The sequence below is a fragment of the Triticum urartu genome, chromosome 2, assembly GCF_003073215.2.
Source record: "Triticum urartu cultivar G1812 chromosome 2, Tu2.1, whole genome shotgun sequence".
Lineage (NCBI taxonomy): Eukaryota > Viridiplantae > Streptophyta > Magnoliopsida > Poales > Poaceae > Triticum > Triticum urartu.
This window is the reverse complement of record NC_053023.1, coordinates 223,055,113-223,071,213: the sequence shown is the minus strand read 5'-3', so window position 1 is coordinate 223,071,213 and position 16,101 is coordinate 223,055,113. Positions and strand designations below refer to the sequence as shown.

General features: G+C 48.3%; 1 protein-coding gene across 1 annotated transcript; it reads right to left on the bottom strand.

Annotated features, from left to right (window-relative positions):
* Nucleotides 1–2,114: 2,114 nt before the first annotated feature.
* On the bottom strand, nucleotides 2,115–15,244 carry LOC125536867 (DDT domain-containing protein DDR4-like). Its single transcript, XM_048700145.1, has 12 exons — nucleotides 14,746–15,244; nucleotides 14,502–14,612; nucleotides 13,881–13,967; nucleotides 13,761–13,798; nucleotides 13,592–13,673; nucleotides 11,740–11,846; nucleotides 11,460–11,634; nucleotides 6,823–6,915; nucleotides 6,611–6,731; nucleotides 3,869–3,911; nucleotides 3,570–3,761; nucleotides 2,115–3,486 (listed from the first exon to the last, which is right to left on the bottom strand). Exons 1-12 carry the CDS (start codon nucleotides 15,193–15,195, stop codon nucleotides 2,706–2,708), a joined length of 2,280 nt encoding a protein of 759 aa, XP_048556102.1. The 5' UTR covers nucleotides 15,196–15,244; the 3' UTR covers nucleotides 2,115–2,705.
* Nucleotides 15,245–16,101: the final 857 nt, after the last annotated feature.

The window sequence follows — 16,101 nt, the reverse complement described above, 5'->3', positions numbered from 1 at the left end:
GCATCCACCCATATTGATCCTCTTGAAGACTATCAACTCATTGACCAATAAGGTTTGAAGACATAGAGCGCCTACTCGTTCCCATGAGGTGCAGGTGAGGCAGCAGGGTCGTCGTTGAGGTCCGGTGGTGCAGAAGAACTTGGTGCAGTGTCGACACGCGCTGAAGTTGGAGGAGGTGAAGTTGCATCATCTTGGTCATCGATGACTCTGGCATTCACTGTCGCAGCTGAGGACGAGTAGTCAGAGTCTTCAAGTGAGGGAGTCCGATGCAAGTGAGCATTTCTGGGAGGAGTTGAGTCAAATTTGAACCGCTCGGTGAAGCCATCGTCTTGCAGATCAGCTTCAGCACTAAGTAAGGTCAAACTCTTCCACGACCTCCGACGGGTTTCATGAGTGACAAAGGCATTCTTGGTGGCAAGATTGCGAATGCGGTTGACATCCACCAAGAAGCTTTGCATCTGGCGATGAGGGTGATCTCAGTGACACAAAGGTTGTGACAGAGTCGATCTCAGTGTTGATCTTGACTCTCATCACTCCACGACGATCACCTAGCAGGACCGGCATCGTCCACCACTGACGGAGCTAAATCCGTCACGTCTCCTGGTAGGGAATCATAAGCTAGGCATCTAGGAGCAATGGTAACAAAGGCACGGGGTTTACCCAAGTTCAGGCTCTTCAAATAGATAATACCATATGTCATGTTTGTGTTATTGCGTTGGGGTGTGTACAAAGCACGTGTAAACTACCAAGAGATTGTAATGTCCTGCCTACATGCCAAGCCTCTCGGTTCATATACCAGGGGAGGGTCCTAGTGAAAGTGCTAGTGATCGACTAGAGGGGGGGTGAATAGGCGATTTTTATGAAAGTCTTCAAAACATGGAAGTTTCGAAGACAAACGATAGAAATAAACCTATTATTATGCAGCTGAAGGTAGACTACCCTAAGCAAGCCACCTTTGACTTCAATGTGACTGTCTTCACATACCACCTTTGGCTTTAATGTCTTCATAAATTTTTAGGGGTCATCTCTGGTAGGAAAACCGAATCAATGAGGGACTTCTACCTGTGTTATCCTGCAATTCTCACAAACACATTAGTCCCTCTATCAGGTTTGTCGTCAATACTCCAAAATCAACTAGGGGTGGCACTAGATGCACTTACACCTAGGGGCTAGGGTACAAGATCCTAGTCGTCTATGTATGGGAAGGCATAGTCCTCCACAAATCCAACGTCTTGGAGTATACGTCAAGACTTCTATATATTCCTTGCAATCGCCATGGGCTGTCCGAATTGGCCTAGGACGTCTGACCCATTAGGTTGGAAGACGACGTGGTGAGAGGCCCCTTAGCAATGACAGCGAAGCTGCGGTGGCTCATTCTGGTGGTGGGAGTGGTTGTTTGGTGATCCAGAGACCTCGATGTAAGTTTTGTTATATTGACAATGGGTCCAGATTCTTTTAAAAGATAAAGGAACGACGCGACCAAGATAGTTCAGTAGGGATGTAGGCAGTTGATGTATGCATATGTCTGCGTGTGTATAATTACAACCACGAAACTATTAAAGCAACATTGAATTAGTCTATATCTTCGGCTTCACTGAAGCTTACGTCTGTTCCTCCAATACTCTGTTGCAACTGTCACAACAGGAGGCCAAGAATCAAAGCACAACGTAAATGGCTCCACTCCACGAATCAACCTTGTGGTTGAATGGCTAGGAGGACGGTATCCGCAAGCCACCAGAGTACGTCACGAATCAACCTTGTGGTTGAACGGTTAGGAGGACAGTAGTATCTTCAGGCCATCAGCGAATCAACCTTGTGGTTGAATGGTTAGGAGGACAGCAATATCTTCAAGCCACCAAAGTTCAAATCCTGACAACATTGGTACTCGCATTATTTCTAAATTTATTTCAGCCTTCGTCTAGATTTATTTCAGGCTTCAAGCGATGCTCATTCACTGAGAGTAGACACTCCGTGGGAGTAGAGTTCTCTGCGAGGTATAAATGCAGTTAATGATTTAAGTATCGTGCATTTTCTCCCCTCGTCAATTCGTCGGAAGAACACAACGCAAATTCCATCAAAATAATAGTAATACTACAAGGACTTTGACCGGGAAATAGAAGTCAGCTGCACAGATTTTGCCAAACTAATCAGGTAGTCACATGCAGTATTATAAATACAAACCTACAGCTCATGCTTAGACTCGAGCCACATACTACACGTGGAAAAGAGTAGCTCAGATGCCGACCAGCGGACAACTAACTTGTACAAGTTTTGCTCCCTGCGAAATACTGCTGTGATGCCCCACACAGCAGCAGCATCATGCCCAAGGCTAGGCAATAAAATTTATATCCTACATTCTCGACCACAAGATAGAATCAATCAATCTAACAATAATACAGCAGTAATTGATCAACACGCGGCCTTCATGTAGTTTACACAAGCGGATGGTAAACTTTGTCAGCATGGCGTCCCCTCCCAAGCGCTCAAATGATGTTTGAGGATGGGTGCCCCTGAAGCCCCCCTCCAGGTGGAATCTCACACTTTTGTCACTGTGAATCATCAATGTACTAACAATCAAACTGAGCCATCCAAATATCACGACATCTCATCAGAGGCCCATTGATTGTCATGGTCCATGACTTCACGCATTTACACCTTGCTCGAAACAGCAATCCCTAACACTCGAATCTATCACAACTTATTTCCTAACTGTTATCCATGTCCTCATCTTTCATTGCCAGGCTAGGGCCTTCGTCAAAGCCACCTCCAGGCGCAAGCTCGTTTAGATCTAGGAATGTTCTTCCAACATTTCCACTCTCCCTGCTGGGAGCATCCATCTTCTCTACAGACTCTGGCTGCAGTTGCCGCTGCTCCTCCTTTTGCTCTTTATTTGCTGCCACTGCATGGTCTTCAGACATTTTATCGTTATTGCCATTACTAACTTTTAGTTCCTCGGGGCCATCATCCTCTTCTTCCTGTTGCCCTTGACTTGATGTCGAGAGTTCCATACCATTTTCTGCATCAGAGTTGGCATCGGGGTCTGATGCATCTGATTTACCTGCCTTTCCCGCCTCTGCATCCGTGTCTGAAAAATCATACTGCTGGTAGTTTATACGTGGACGAGAAGAACGCTTGCTGCGTCTGAGACCTGTTTGGATTTCATCAACAGATCTCAGCTTAGCACCTCGGCCATTTTGACTTCGCAACTTTTTATGACGCTGGGGCTCCTCTATATCTTCGCTGGTGCCTGCAGAAAACTCCTCTTCCTCTTCTTCATCGTCATCTTCAACATCCTCTTCCAACCGGAACTCTTCATCCTCTTCAGAAGCACTTGATGTCTTCTGCAGTTTGCGAGTTCTCAGATATTCCTCATCATAAACCGCTTCTCCCATGATATCATCATCACTGTCAAAGTTCGGATCAATATCCGAGACAGCCTCAACAAAATCTTGTGTGTATCGCTGAGATCTTCTCCTGCGCCGGTTACTACAAATGAAAGCATTAACTATATTAGGCTCAAGTTTCATTGGGTTAACTCCTATATACCAAATGTTCAGTGAGACATGTACCTGCGATCAAGTGCTTCATTTTCTTGTTCCCCATCACTATCTTGGTAGTCATCCGACTTTGAAGAATTTCCATCATCTAATTCATTGGCTAGAGAGGGGTCATTTAACTTGCCATTACTTGATGACTCTGGTCTTGGTATAAGCATCCTTCTATTGAGAGTAGTAACAAGCTCGGCAGAGTTTTCTCTTTTCCTGTCCAAGAATGTGTAGCATATAAGTATGCCAAAAAATTCTTCTCTCTAAAACATGAATTCCCCTACCAAAGGAAATTTATGAAGCAATAAAGATGATCCACATACTTCGTTATTTTAATGGCTTCGTTTATTGAGCGGTCATAGTCATCTGCATCGTAAGAAAGGTCAAACCTTGTAATTAGAACAGATATTGAGTCGAGCAAACAAACGACAGCGGGGTAAAATGACAACAATATGACAGAACATATTTTAGGTGCCATAACAAACATGAGGAAACCAGTGCACAAGGGCATACAGGATCAATTTCCGCCACATGCTAGTCTCACTTTCCAACAAGTACCTAGTACCTATTACTCTTGGAAAGCAATCAATTCTGATTCTTGAAGCTTACCAAATGAGGTTACTGACAACCCCCAGTAAAAATATAATCAGGTTAATCTGAGGCAGCCAACACAGATTCAATTTTAATTCTCATTCTCAGGAGCTGTCTCATTGTCATTACTTTGCTGCTGATAAGAAAACAAAGAGTCATATAGGAGCATCTCCAACAGCAGCCCTAAAATAGGGCAGCTGCCCAAAAAACAGTTTTTAGGGCATTTTGACCCAAAAACGGTGCTCCAACAGCTGCCCTATATGTATCTTGTGCTGCAAATTTTCTTGGGCAGCCCAAAACTGCGACCACTTGTGCTGCAAATATACAGGCAGCCTACCCACTGCCGCAAAACAAATCCACCAACGCACGCACGTCAACTGCCAACCAGAAGTTTCATGTCGCCCTTCCGCCTCTCCTCCGCGACCGCCACCGCCTCCTCTCCCATCGATTTGGCCTCGAATCCAGCAGCTCCACCATGGATCCGGTCGGATTCGGCCTCAAGGGCTGCCGCTGCTAGAGGGTGCCACCGAGGCCGTGCAAGAGAGAAAGAGAGGCCAGGCCTGATCCCGTGCCAGCCCTAGCGCCAGCGAGCGCCACAGCCCCGTCCTCATTCGCCGCCAGCCCTCCTATCTGCCTCCGTCGCCATGCCTGAGCTCCGACCACGTCCTCCAGCACCGCCACCGCGGAAGCGCTCTACGCCCACTCCGAGCCACCGTGGCCGGGCATGCCCGGCTGGCTGTTAGGCGGCCGGGAGAAGAAGGTGAGCTGGCTGGCCGGATCCATGGACCCCCCCCCCCCCCCCCCCGGAGGCAGGCGATACCAGGCCAGCTGCAGCAAGGCAGCCACATCCAGCGGGCCTTCCAATGGCAGTGCCCTTCACTGCATCGGCCCTGCTGAAGGCGTCGGAGCTAGGGCCTGAGGATTTGCTAGCCCGGCTGAGCGCTCCCGCCCGTACACATGTTCCTGACCGCGTTCATCCCACCGTCCTGCGACCTCGAATCCTCCCACGATGGGCTGCAGCGCCGGGCTCATCTCCATGGGTCTCGCCAGGAACCTGCTCCAGGTCACACCCACAGGCTCGTGCACATGGTGCGGATCGATCATCACGTCTGCAATGTTTATGGCTGAACTGAAGGTGTTCCTCAAGTACCTTCAATGTTATCCAGAGGTTCCAGTAGCAACCTCAACCCTAATATGCCGAGCTTCCGGTTGTGTATGCTTGTGGCTGTGTACGCTTGTTCCGCTTGAGGTTGTGTACGCTTCTAATTGTGTGTGCTTGTAGGTTTATTTTTGCTAATAGGAAACAGGTAGCACACAATCTGGTAAACTGTGGCTGTTCTCTGGACATGTATGAGGATATGCAGGCTGATTCGCCATTGTATTTGACATTGTGGTGAGCGATGCTGGCTCTGATTAATGCAGTTTATTTACATTTGCGTGCAACTAGAGAATATGTTGTTTTCATATGCAGTTTTGTTACACATAATGTAGTCAAAAAGCTTTTATGTATCTGACATTATTTTGTGTCAATATGCATGCAATTGTGGAGAAGAGAAACATAGTTGGTGCCCTATTTTACATCATCTGTTGGAGCAATGGTGCCCTATATTAGGGCAGCTGATGGAGAAGAACAATTTTTGGTGCCCTAAAATAACTTTTAGGTTTCCTATAAAAATGTTTTTCAGTGCCCTATTTTAGGGCAGCTGTTGGACATGCTCTAAATTTACTAAGATATACCTACACCATACACCTAGGGGTTCCATAAAGGACATGGGATGTAAATGACAGAACAGTCAGTCAGTGGTGCAGATTAAATCGGTCATCTAATGTGAAGGAAATACCCTAGTTTAATAACTGAATGCCTATTACGGGACTGTTTAGTACTGCTCCACTCCCAAAAATTCAGCTCCACAATGCCCCACTCCACAAAAAAACTAGAAACTGGATCAACTCCCTATTTTTCATAAAGCTTTTTAGGGAGTGCTCCAAAAAACTCTAGTTAGAAAAGTCCTCATGGAGTTGGAGGGAAATTACCCACCACTGCCACCAGTAAGTGGATACCCCTTCGGGGTTTTCTCCCATGCCCCCCCCCCCCCCCCCCCCCCCCCCCCCCCCCCCCCCCCCCGATCGTTTCCACCAAAATTATCCATTCTTGAAGCTGGAGGTAGCTCGAAGCCAAACAGAAAAAACTGCTCTATGGTAAAGCTGCAACTCCTGGGTGGAGCTGCTCAAAAGTAGATTTGGCGGAATGGAGCTGATTTTGGTGGAGTGGAGCAGTCCCAAACAGGCCCTACAAGAAGTGCCACTGTGTTCAAAACAATAAGGAAATTTTAGCTAAGCAGCATTCTGAAGATGTATTAATGGGATAACACCATCCTGTGTAAGACGGGCAATTCAGATTCCAACTTGAGTGATGTTTACAGTTTAGAATTAGATCTGAACAAACAATAATGCTTAGTTCAGTGGGGACTTACCAAAAGTATATGTTACAGGCTTTCTATCACGAAGAGATCGACCAGTGGTAATATCTGATGCCAAGTAACTATCGAGGAGGAGAGCTTCTCTCTGTTGCTTTTTGAGCATCTTCTCCTTCTTCTGTACAATAAAATGGTTGTGATTAACAGGTTCAAAACAGCTATCAGCTAGCAAAACAAAAATATTAGGCTGAGTTAAACAAGCTATGTACTTTATGAATCTTTTCGATCTCTGGAAGATATTCAATCTTCAACTTCTTGCCAAGGGAAACCTCTGTCCTGTTCCGACTAGAAAATAGTTTTTCCTAAATAAGACAAGACAGAAAAGTTACTATAACTAATCAACAAGGGAATAATAAGATTAACAATGACAATTAACTCAGAAATAGAAGCTGATTAACATTCCATGTCAACATTTCCTTCTGAGTTAACTTTGTTGAGCTCCATGGAAGTTAGTCAACTGTACCCACAATTAGGTAAATCTTGGCACATTATTAAGGTATATACACAATTACACACCTTATATTGTCTAACATTAACACAGTATGAAAACACGTGGGCTGACAACTGAATATGAGATGGTGCCACAATATTCGAGATGCTTAAAACAACTTCAGGCAAGTTCAGAAATGTTAGGAATCAGTTTTATACGGCAGTAATGTCACATAAGAAAGCGCGCTGCAGGTATGTCATGTTATTTTCTATTCGACATGACCAGAAGTTTTACTTAATACCCCATGCTTTCTCTTCTATCTAGTGTCTGCTTTATGTACTCATGTAGATCAATCCATACTATGAACTGGCAGGCACATCAAAATCTGTCTCCGTCATTCTTCTCCCTATTAAAAGGAAAATGCTATCCTCCAGCCGGCTGATGCACGCACAGCGTCTGTCGCCTGTGCAGCCGTCAGATGGATCTTGATCGAGCGCTCGTGCTGGCCACAAGTCCCATGCAGCTAGTTCTTTTTTTTTCCAACAAGCGTATTGTTTCAGAAGGTTTTTGCAACAGAGGTCTTGTTTGAAAAGAGAAAAAAGGGTTCGGTGGTGAAGTTTTTTTCAGCAACATGCTCTAGTTTCAGAAGGTTTCTGCAACTGAGGTCTTGTTTCAGAAAGAAAAAAAATGGTTCAATGATGAATATTTTTTCTTCTGCAACAGGGGTCTTGTTTCAAAAACATAGCCTCGGTTGCAGAAAGCGCCGGAGGAGGGCCCGATGTTAGAGTATACGAGGCCAAGCATTGCAACACGATGCATGTTCCAAAAACATAGCTTCGGTTGCAGAAATTTCCAGAGGAGTGCCCGATGTGAGAGCTCGTCGTCGTTGTGCTGGAGTAGATGCAGTTGGTCGGGGTGCTGAGTCGGAGGAGGCGCGACAACTCCAGTGGCCAGCGGAGCTCCATGGCCGAGGCGCTTAGGCCATGGCGGGGCAGCAGTGTGGTAGACCTTTGCAACAAGGTCCTTGTTACAAAGCCCCTGAGCGCAACTCGCTGTTGCAAAGGTCCTCAGTTGGCTGCAACGGTAGATCAGACGGCTGTTTCGAGCGGCATCTGATGGCCGTCTGAGGCGGCCAATCTAATCGGTTTATCACCCGACGGACGCGTAGCACTGCCCCTATTAAAAACTGTTAGCCGCAACTTCTTGTGGTAATACTACTATATGCATAAGATAATAACCAAATTGCTATGTGGTGATTAACCTACAGCCGCACCAAGCTGGTTAAGTCGTCTGCATGGTTAGGATTGGTACCTGATTGCTATATGGTCTTTTTTAAGCGACAGTCTTTACGCAAGGGCAAGACCCTGACAAGAGGCATAGTCCTTTTTTGTACTCCAATAGCGTGTGTTGTAAGACCATCCTATACAATAGGAGGCAATCACATTGGTTTGAGGAGGCAATCAATAAAGTTAAATCTCCCTTATCTCTATGCTCTCTCTCCTCCCTGTTATCCTTCGGGTACTGTCCGCCGTCAACGGGCCTCCTCGCCAGCCTCCGGTCGGTCCGGAAGCTACTCCAGGTCTAGGCGCCATAACACCTTGGTATCAAAGACCATGACAAGTTCTGAAGATGGAGGTTCATAAACCCGGATGCTGCAATGTTCCATGCATGAGTCCCGCATGGAACACTGGCAGAACCGCAGAAGCAACAGAAGCAACAGGTGGGAAGTTCCCGCCAGCACCAACAACAGGTGCGGGAGCAGCACCTTGCAATTTAGCCACCCGCATGTCCAACTTGGAGTCACAGACACTTCCTCCCATTGAAGATGGGTGTGCTCTCCCTGTTCCAGAGAAGGTGTTGCAGACTTCACTTCGTCGTGGCACTTGGCATCCTTGTTAAGTGGCCAGGGCGAGCTGATCACCATGCTACATGGGAACCAATGGAGAATTCAAGGAGGCATTTCCCTCATTTCAACTCGAGGACAAGCTGTATCGCAAGGGAGAAATGTTATATGGGGATTAACCAACGGAAATTGCTTTTCAACCAACTACACAGTTGCCCCGTCGGCCACCTCGGGCACCGCTGGATCTCGTGTGATCGTGCGGCGCCAACCGGTCTCTCTTGGCTCCCAGCATTTACGACAAACCATGCCGCCCAGGTGTGTTCTGGGCCAGGTCTGTCCTGGATCCCACACGTCACAGCTTTCAGAATTGCCAGCCTTATCTCTATTGTCTTCCATCCTCATCATCTGCCCATCCATTTCTCTATCTCGCAGGCAACCACCAGGCGCAGCACGCCACAGCCGTCGATGCTGCTTGGGGCCACCCCGCTGCTGCAAGCACGAACCACCACCACACATGGTTGCTGCAACAGACACGCCACCGCCACCATGGCTGCTGCAAGGGGGGCCATCTGGTGATGGAAGCACGCCGAACCGACGCCGCTATTGCAAGTGCTGCAGCAACCACCGCTCCATCCTCTTCCTTGCTGCGGATTCACCGTTGAAAGGGCCCCCAGATGTTGCAGAGCCATGGGCGCGATGTTGTGCATGAGGCGACCGGAGGTGCTGCGTGGGAGTGGGTGTAGGGGCAGCGGTGTGCTGCAAGCTGGGGCACTAGCCAGGGCTACAGGCAAGGCCGCGAGGAAGCACGCACAAGCCGGCAACGAACTGTGGCAACGCAGCACCGAGCGGGAACACCCGATGCTGCAAGCAGCAAGCTTGTGAGCATAGGTAGAGGGCTGCTGTGACGGGAGCGTCATGGTACTTCACGGCGAGCCGGCGATAGCTGCTGCTAGACGGTCGTGGGTGCTACAAGCAGGGAGCAGCACTACGAGACAAGCAGTGCTGCGAACGACAGCCTGCGACTCCTACTGCGAGGCCGGCGGTGCTGCAGAGACAGGGGCGCTGCTCTCCGAACTACTGCAAGGGAACAAGCATACCTAGCCAAACGGGCCGGCCCGGCACGGCCCGGCCCATCGTAATCGTGCCTGGCCCGGCACGGCCCGCCAAGGCACGATTACTATACGGGCCGTGCCGTGCCGGCCCGCGTGCTGCGCCCTCAGGCCCAGGCACGGCCCAGTTAGTAAACGGGCCGGCACGTTGGCCCGTTTAGCACGGTGGGCCACATATTTTCAGTCTATTATTTGACGCACTGAGCGTTTTTTAGCCTATTTTTACATGTTGGGCCATATATAGATGTATAAAAAAATAAAAAAAAACTTAATCGGGTCGTGCCATGCCGGCCCGCGTGCCAAGCCTCCAGGCCCAGGCACGGCCCAGGGCGTGCCTCGTGCCGGGCCCGGCCCGTTTAGCGGGCCGTGCCGGCGTGCTCACGGGCCGGCCCGAAAAAACCGGCCCATTTGGCCAGCTATAGGAACAAGTCGGGGGTGAGACAAGCAGGCGGCGAGTGCTCCAGCCGCATGGAACTCGCCGGTGCTTCGAGGACATCAGCGGGGCAGCAGCTGCGCAACAGTGATACGATGGGCGGTAGCATGTGTTGCTGCGTGACGGTGCTGCACGGGGTGGTAACGTGTGCTGTTGTGCTGTAAATCGACAGTGGTGCTGCCATCGGCAGCTCACAGCTGTCAGCCGAGCAAGGAGACGAGGTGTGGTGCTGCGACGAGCGGAATGGGGTGCCGGCAGTGCTGCAATGGTGCTGCGCTGGCCATGCCATGTGTGCGCACGGGGGCGAAGCAACCATGCTGCATCGCAGCATCAGTGGTGCCAGCGTCAGGGGTTGGGGTCATGCTACGTATCGCGAATCGAACGAGCGATATCGCTGGATCAGACAGTCATCAGGGCAATGATTCCTGGCTAGCTACAGCCGGTTGGTGCCTAGCGCCCGCCTTAACCTACAGCCCGGAGCCCAGCTGGTTAAGTCTAGTCCCTATGATGATACCAAGTTAGGATTGATACCCGATTGGTATATAGTCTGTTTGTAGGCAACAGTTTTCAGGACAGGGTGAGTCCGTATTAGACAAGAGGTAGTCTTTTTTGTGCTCAAATAATGTTTCGTGCAAAGCCATCCTATATAATAGGAGGCAGTCACGTTAGTTTGAGGAAGCAATCAATGACGTTAAATCTCCACTATCCCTGTTCTCTATCTTCTACCTGTTACCCTCCTGGTTCTGTGCACGCCGCCTCCTCGCCGGCCTAAGCTACAACATCAGATCAAGGAGCCATAACACAAATAGAGTAGGCAAATTTGTGAACAGAACCAAGTGTAAACTGTCAGTAGCAACTATCCTAATCATAACGGCATAGAACACTTCCATGTTATAAAACCTCTATGATGTTTATGTTTGATTCAAGATATGCTCATGTATTGTTGGCGGAAAGAATTAGGATTGTTGGAGGAATACCAAGTTCAACTTAGCAACTAACTGTATGGAGCATATATTACGAACTCAACTTACTGCAACATCATCAAATTCTTCAAAAGTGGACGCAACAGTTTCCCAATGATATGACACAACTGGAGGAGTTGAAATTCTTTTTCCCTTCGATCTCTTCCCAGGTTCCTTCTTCATCTGTTCCACTCGTCTAATTTCACGATACAATCTATGTCCAAGAATTGGATCATCTTCGTACCTGTTTTGCATGACTAGATTAGCACGGACCATACATAAATACCCGAAGGATGAATTTTTTTCAAAATGCTTTTCGCCAAAAACGGAAGAAAAAATTTGACCCCACCAATATGAGATTCCAAGGGAATCTCCCCCAATTCGTTCTTTACGGAAGGTAGAAAGGTCGTAACCACGCTTTACGGAAGTGTCAATGTAGTTGCGTATATCATCTTGCTGCAAAATGCAATAGTCAGCCATCACACCCAACTTAAAAGACATGCAATGCAGCTAGCTTCAAACCTAAACTGTAACCTACTTTCGAACATATCAAAAATAGCATAGAACTCACAGCTTGTGGTTGCAATTATCCCTTACAAAGATAGGAAGTATCAATAAAACACATCCCTATGCCTCTGTTCTCCTTTATTTTAAATTTCTACAGGAATGGAGAAATTAACTGTATGCTACCAGGCATATGGTGTTTCTCAAAAATCAGCACCTATAAATTATCTTCACTACAATTTTCTATTACAAAGCGCAAGATCTATTGCAGAGTTCCTCCCCTCTACAAAACTATATTTACTTCCCAAATATGCCAATTAAATTACTCATTTGACATACAAGCTAATCCAGTTCCAAGTCTGCCTTTTAATCCATTGTCAATCTTCCACATGTTATGTCCTTCATGCGGAAAATATATGTACTTTAGTTTTATGCAGATGAACACCACAAGGTTAAAAGAACAAGAAAAAACATAATGCGTTAACAAGATAAAAAAGGCATATTTTGTTCTTTAATTTGAGATTTTCACATGAACATTATTTCATGCTTGCCAAGCTGTTTCAGTAGTGATAAGCATCAACTACAGCAGCAACAACAACTACTACTACGCTTGCCAAGCTGTTTCAGTCCAAAACAAGTTGGGGTAGACTAGAGGTGAAACCCATAAGATCTCGCAACCAACTCATGGTTCTGGCACATGGATAGCAAGCTTCCACACACCCCTGTCCATGGCTAGTTCTTTGGTGATATTCCAATCCTTCAGATCTCTCTTTCCGGACTCCTCCGATGTCAAATTCGGTCTACCCCGACCTCTCTTGACATTACCAGCACGCTTTAGCCGTCCGCTATGCACTGGAGCTTCTGGAGGCCTGCGTTGAATATGTCCAAACCATCTCAAACGATATTGGACAAGCTTCTCTTCAATTGGTGCTACCCCAACTCTATCTCGTATATCATCATTCCAGACTCGATCCTTCCTCGTGTGGCCATACATTCATCGCAACATGCGCATCTCCGCCACACCTAACTGTTGAACATGTCGCCTTTTAGTCGGCCAACACTCAGCGACATACAACATTGCGGGTCGAACCGCCATCCTATAGAACTTGCCTTTTAGCTTTTGTGGCACTCTCTTGTCACAGAGAATGCAAGAAGCTTGGCGACACTACATCCATCCGGCTTTGATTCGATGGTTCACATCTTCATCAATACCCCCATCCTTCTGCAGCATTGACCCCAAATATCGAAAGGTGTCCTTCTGAGTAACAATGTCCATTAACTTTGTCAAGTTCATATACTAGAATAAACAGCTGCTGCTTCTGAAATCCACAATGGGAAGTGCTAAAGAATTGTCTTTGGCCAAGCATCTGAATGCCTTATCGACAGCAAAAATTTACAAACTTCTTAGTTCTAAACTTCTAATAATATATGCCAAAACAGACGAAAATTGGTCACATTGCACTGTTGGTATTTTAATCTATAAGTGAAATAAGCTTTCTAACAAACTGAATCAACATAATGGAACTCGGTTGAAACTGTCAGTCATAGTTCAGATTGATATACGCAGCACAAAACACATGTGAGACATACAACATCAAAATGGTGTAACAGTTCTCTACCGCAATGCACATTTGAAAAGATTGGCACTTTGAAAAACTTCATTGCCTCCCTAGGATGGTAACAAAATTAGCACGAACCTCGACACGTATGTCACATATCGCTTTCAAGATCAGTAAACGAGTCGATGGTTCAAGCTCCTTGTACATTTCAATTTCAGCTCTGCACAAGATGGGACAATTAGAAAAACTATGAAGATAAGACAGAACCAGAAAGTCTGATCAAGCAGTTCTTATGTACAGGACTAACCCATGTGATGCAACTATTGGTAGATCACCTTCTGCAACCTGCAGTTTGGATCTCTGTTAGTTTATCAATTGAATGGAATACCAATACTGGCATTAAATTGTTTGCAGCACAGTAATATACCCAATGCCACCAATCCCTTAGTTTTCTACATAGGACGGTTACCCAGGTTCCGCGCCCCATCGCCATGCGGGTTATTGGGGGAATTGACTGCACATGTGATCAACAATCATGAGAATCCAGGGAAGATGTTTGCATAGTTTGTGTGACTGCTTGAGCATAAAAGATAGATCAAAGGCGGAAGAGCGTAACAGGCACTCAATATGCTAACCAATCCTAGAGATGCTGGCTGAACAACATGTATTGCCTAAACAGAGCATGTGATCGAATACATATATACTCTAGTAAATCAATGAATGAAGTATATTCCAGCAATGAAATAGCGGGCATCAGCCATGCTGCTACTGTACCATTTGCTCAAATAGTTAATGCAAAAAAACTAAAGATTAGCAGTAAATTCCTAGACCCACATGGAACCAAATTTTCCTTAAAAAGAAAATGAACAGCTTGTACTTCCTGCAAGCAGAAGAGCATATTTTGTGTTAATCCTGAACCAAAAATGAACCCTGCTGCACTCCCGCACACTGAGAATTACAGAACTTATCCCAACCAAGATAGAGAAGAGAGGGAAAGGGGTCCACAAAAAAATGTAAAACTTAACAACCGAGTTAGCAAGGAGCTCACCTTTAGCAGCGGCATGTGAATATCGTATAGAGTACCGTTAGGTGTGATAAGTGCCGCCTCGATATCCTCTGCCGTGAGCTCCACCGTGATATTGAGCAAAGCGCGGAACACCTAAAGCCACCAGAAACAGTGCTACAGCCGCGTCAAACCCTAATCCAAGCTCTGGAAGCCTAAGCGAAGAAACAAACCCAGTACGCCGAGCTGCCGGCCGCTGGAGGTATGACGGTAGAAAAGGGACACGCACGTGGAGGAAGTTGAGTACGGAGCCGAGCTCCCACATACAGCGGAGCCGCCACCGTGCCAGCTCCGCGGGCGCTTCGGGCTCCGACACAAGCGGCGTCACCACGCGGCATTGCGGCGTCTCGTCCGCGGCGGCACCCGCTGCAGCTCGGCGACGCGGCCGTTCTAGCGGCGGCGGGGGAGGGAGCCTCGGCTTGCTGTTGCAGGCGCGCGGCAGGCGCGTCTTCCTAGGGGTTGGGGTCTCCTCGGCAGGTGTAGGGGGCTCCAGCTCCTCCTTCCCCGGCGCGGCCAGCTCGGCCTCCTCCTGCAGCTCCGTCGACGCGGGGGAGGCTCCGTCGCCGTCGCTGGCGGCGGGCATGGAGGGATCAGATCGAGGATCTGCGCCGGCGTGAGGGTTAGGGTTTGTCTGGGAGAGAGAGGCGAGAGGCGGGGAGGGTGAGGAGGAGGAGGCCATGGACAGGGGGGCGGAGGGGAGGAAGGGTAGAAGTGGGATTCCGCGGAGGGGTGGGAGAGAGAGAGCCAGAGAGGACAGGGGACGAGGGAATTTTTTTAATAATTTGAGAAAAAACAGCAGGCGGAAAATTTAAGAAACAATATAACTTTTTTTTACTGGGATAGTCTAGAGCCCTCCCCGCGATTTAAGAGCATTTCTAGCAAACCCGCAAAATCCCGACGAGTATACGGGCTCGGACCTTTTTTTTTTTGCTAGAACAGAGCCTGTATACTTGTCCGGCCTGTAAAACATTTTATGGTGGCCGCAACCTCCCCCCACTAACGCGGTATATGTACGGGTTTGCGGTATCGATACGGATCGAAACCCTATCCCTCCGCCGTCGTGATTCCCCGCGATTCCCCAATACGCCTTTTTATTTCTCGCCGTCGGTGAGTCCAATTCCTCCGCTGAACGCCACCATGTGGGGCGGAATGTGGAGCTCCGACATGAGGGACGACCCCAAGCGCCAGTGGTGTGTCCGAGCGGACGATACGGGGAAGCGCGCGGCAAGGAAGTACACCAACAACAGCCTCCAGCCGCCGGAGTCGCTCCTCCGCCGTGAGACGGAGGAGTGCGACCGCCGGCATAGGTTGATCTCCTCCGTCGCGGGCTCCTCCTCCGCATGGGGGGCGAGTCCTCGAACGCCGGTCATCACACCGGTGAAAAGGGAGCAGGCGGATCTCCCGGCCCTCTGCGTGGTGAAGCGGGAGCTCGAGGCGGAGTCGGTGTTGCGGGGCGGTGGCGTCGTCGGTCCGAAGGATTTCCTCCCGCGCCCCCTCCCAGGCGAGGTGGAAATCTTTGAGCGGGCAATCATGGCCCGCGGCACGCGGGAGGAGGAGGAGGGGCAGCGCCGGCGGTCACTTGCGA

Coding starts and splice junctions, on each gene's coding strand:
- LOC125536867 (XM_048700145.1), bottom strand. CDS start 15,195: ATGGCCTCCTCCTCCTCACCCTCCCCGCCTCTCGCCTCTCTCTCCCAG. Junction 13,674..13,760: donor CCAATAGTTGCATCACATGG/GTTAGTCCTGTA, acceptor CATCTTGTGCAG/AGCTGAAATTGAAATGTACA. Junction 11,635..11,739: donor TCCCTTGGAATCTCATATTG/GTGGGGTCAAAT, acceptor CATGCAAAACAG/GTACGAAGATGATCCAATTC.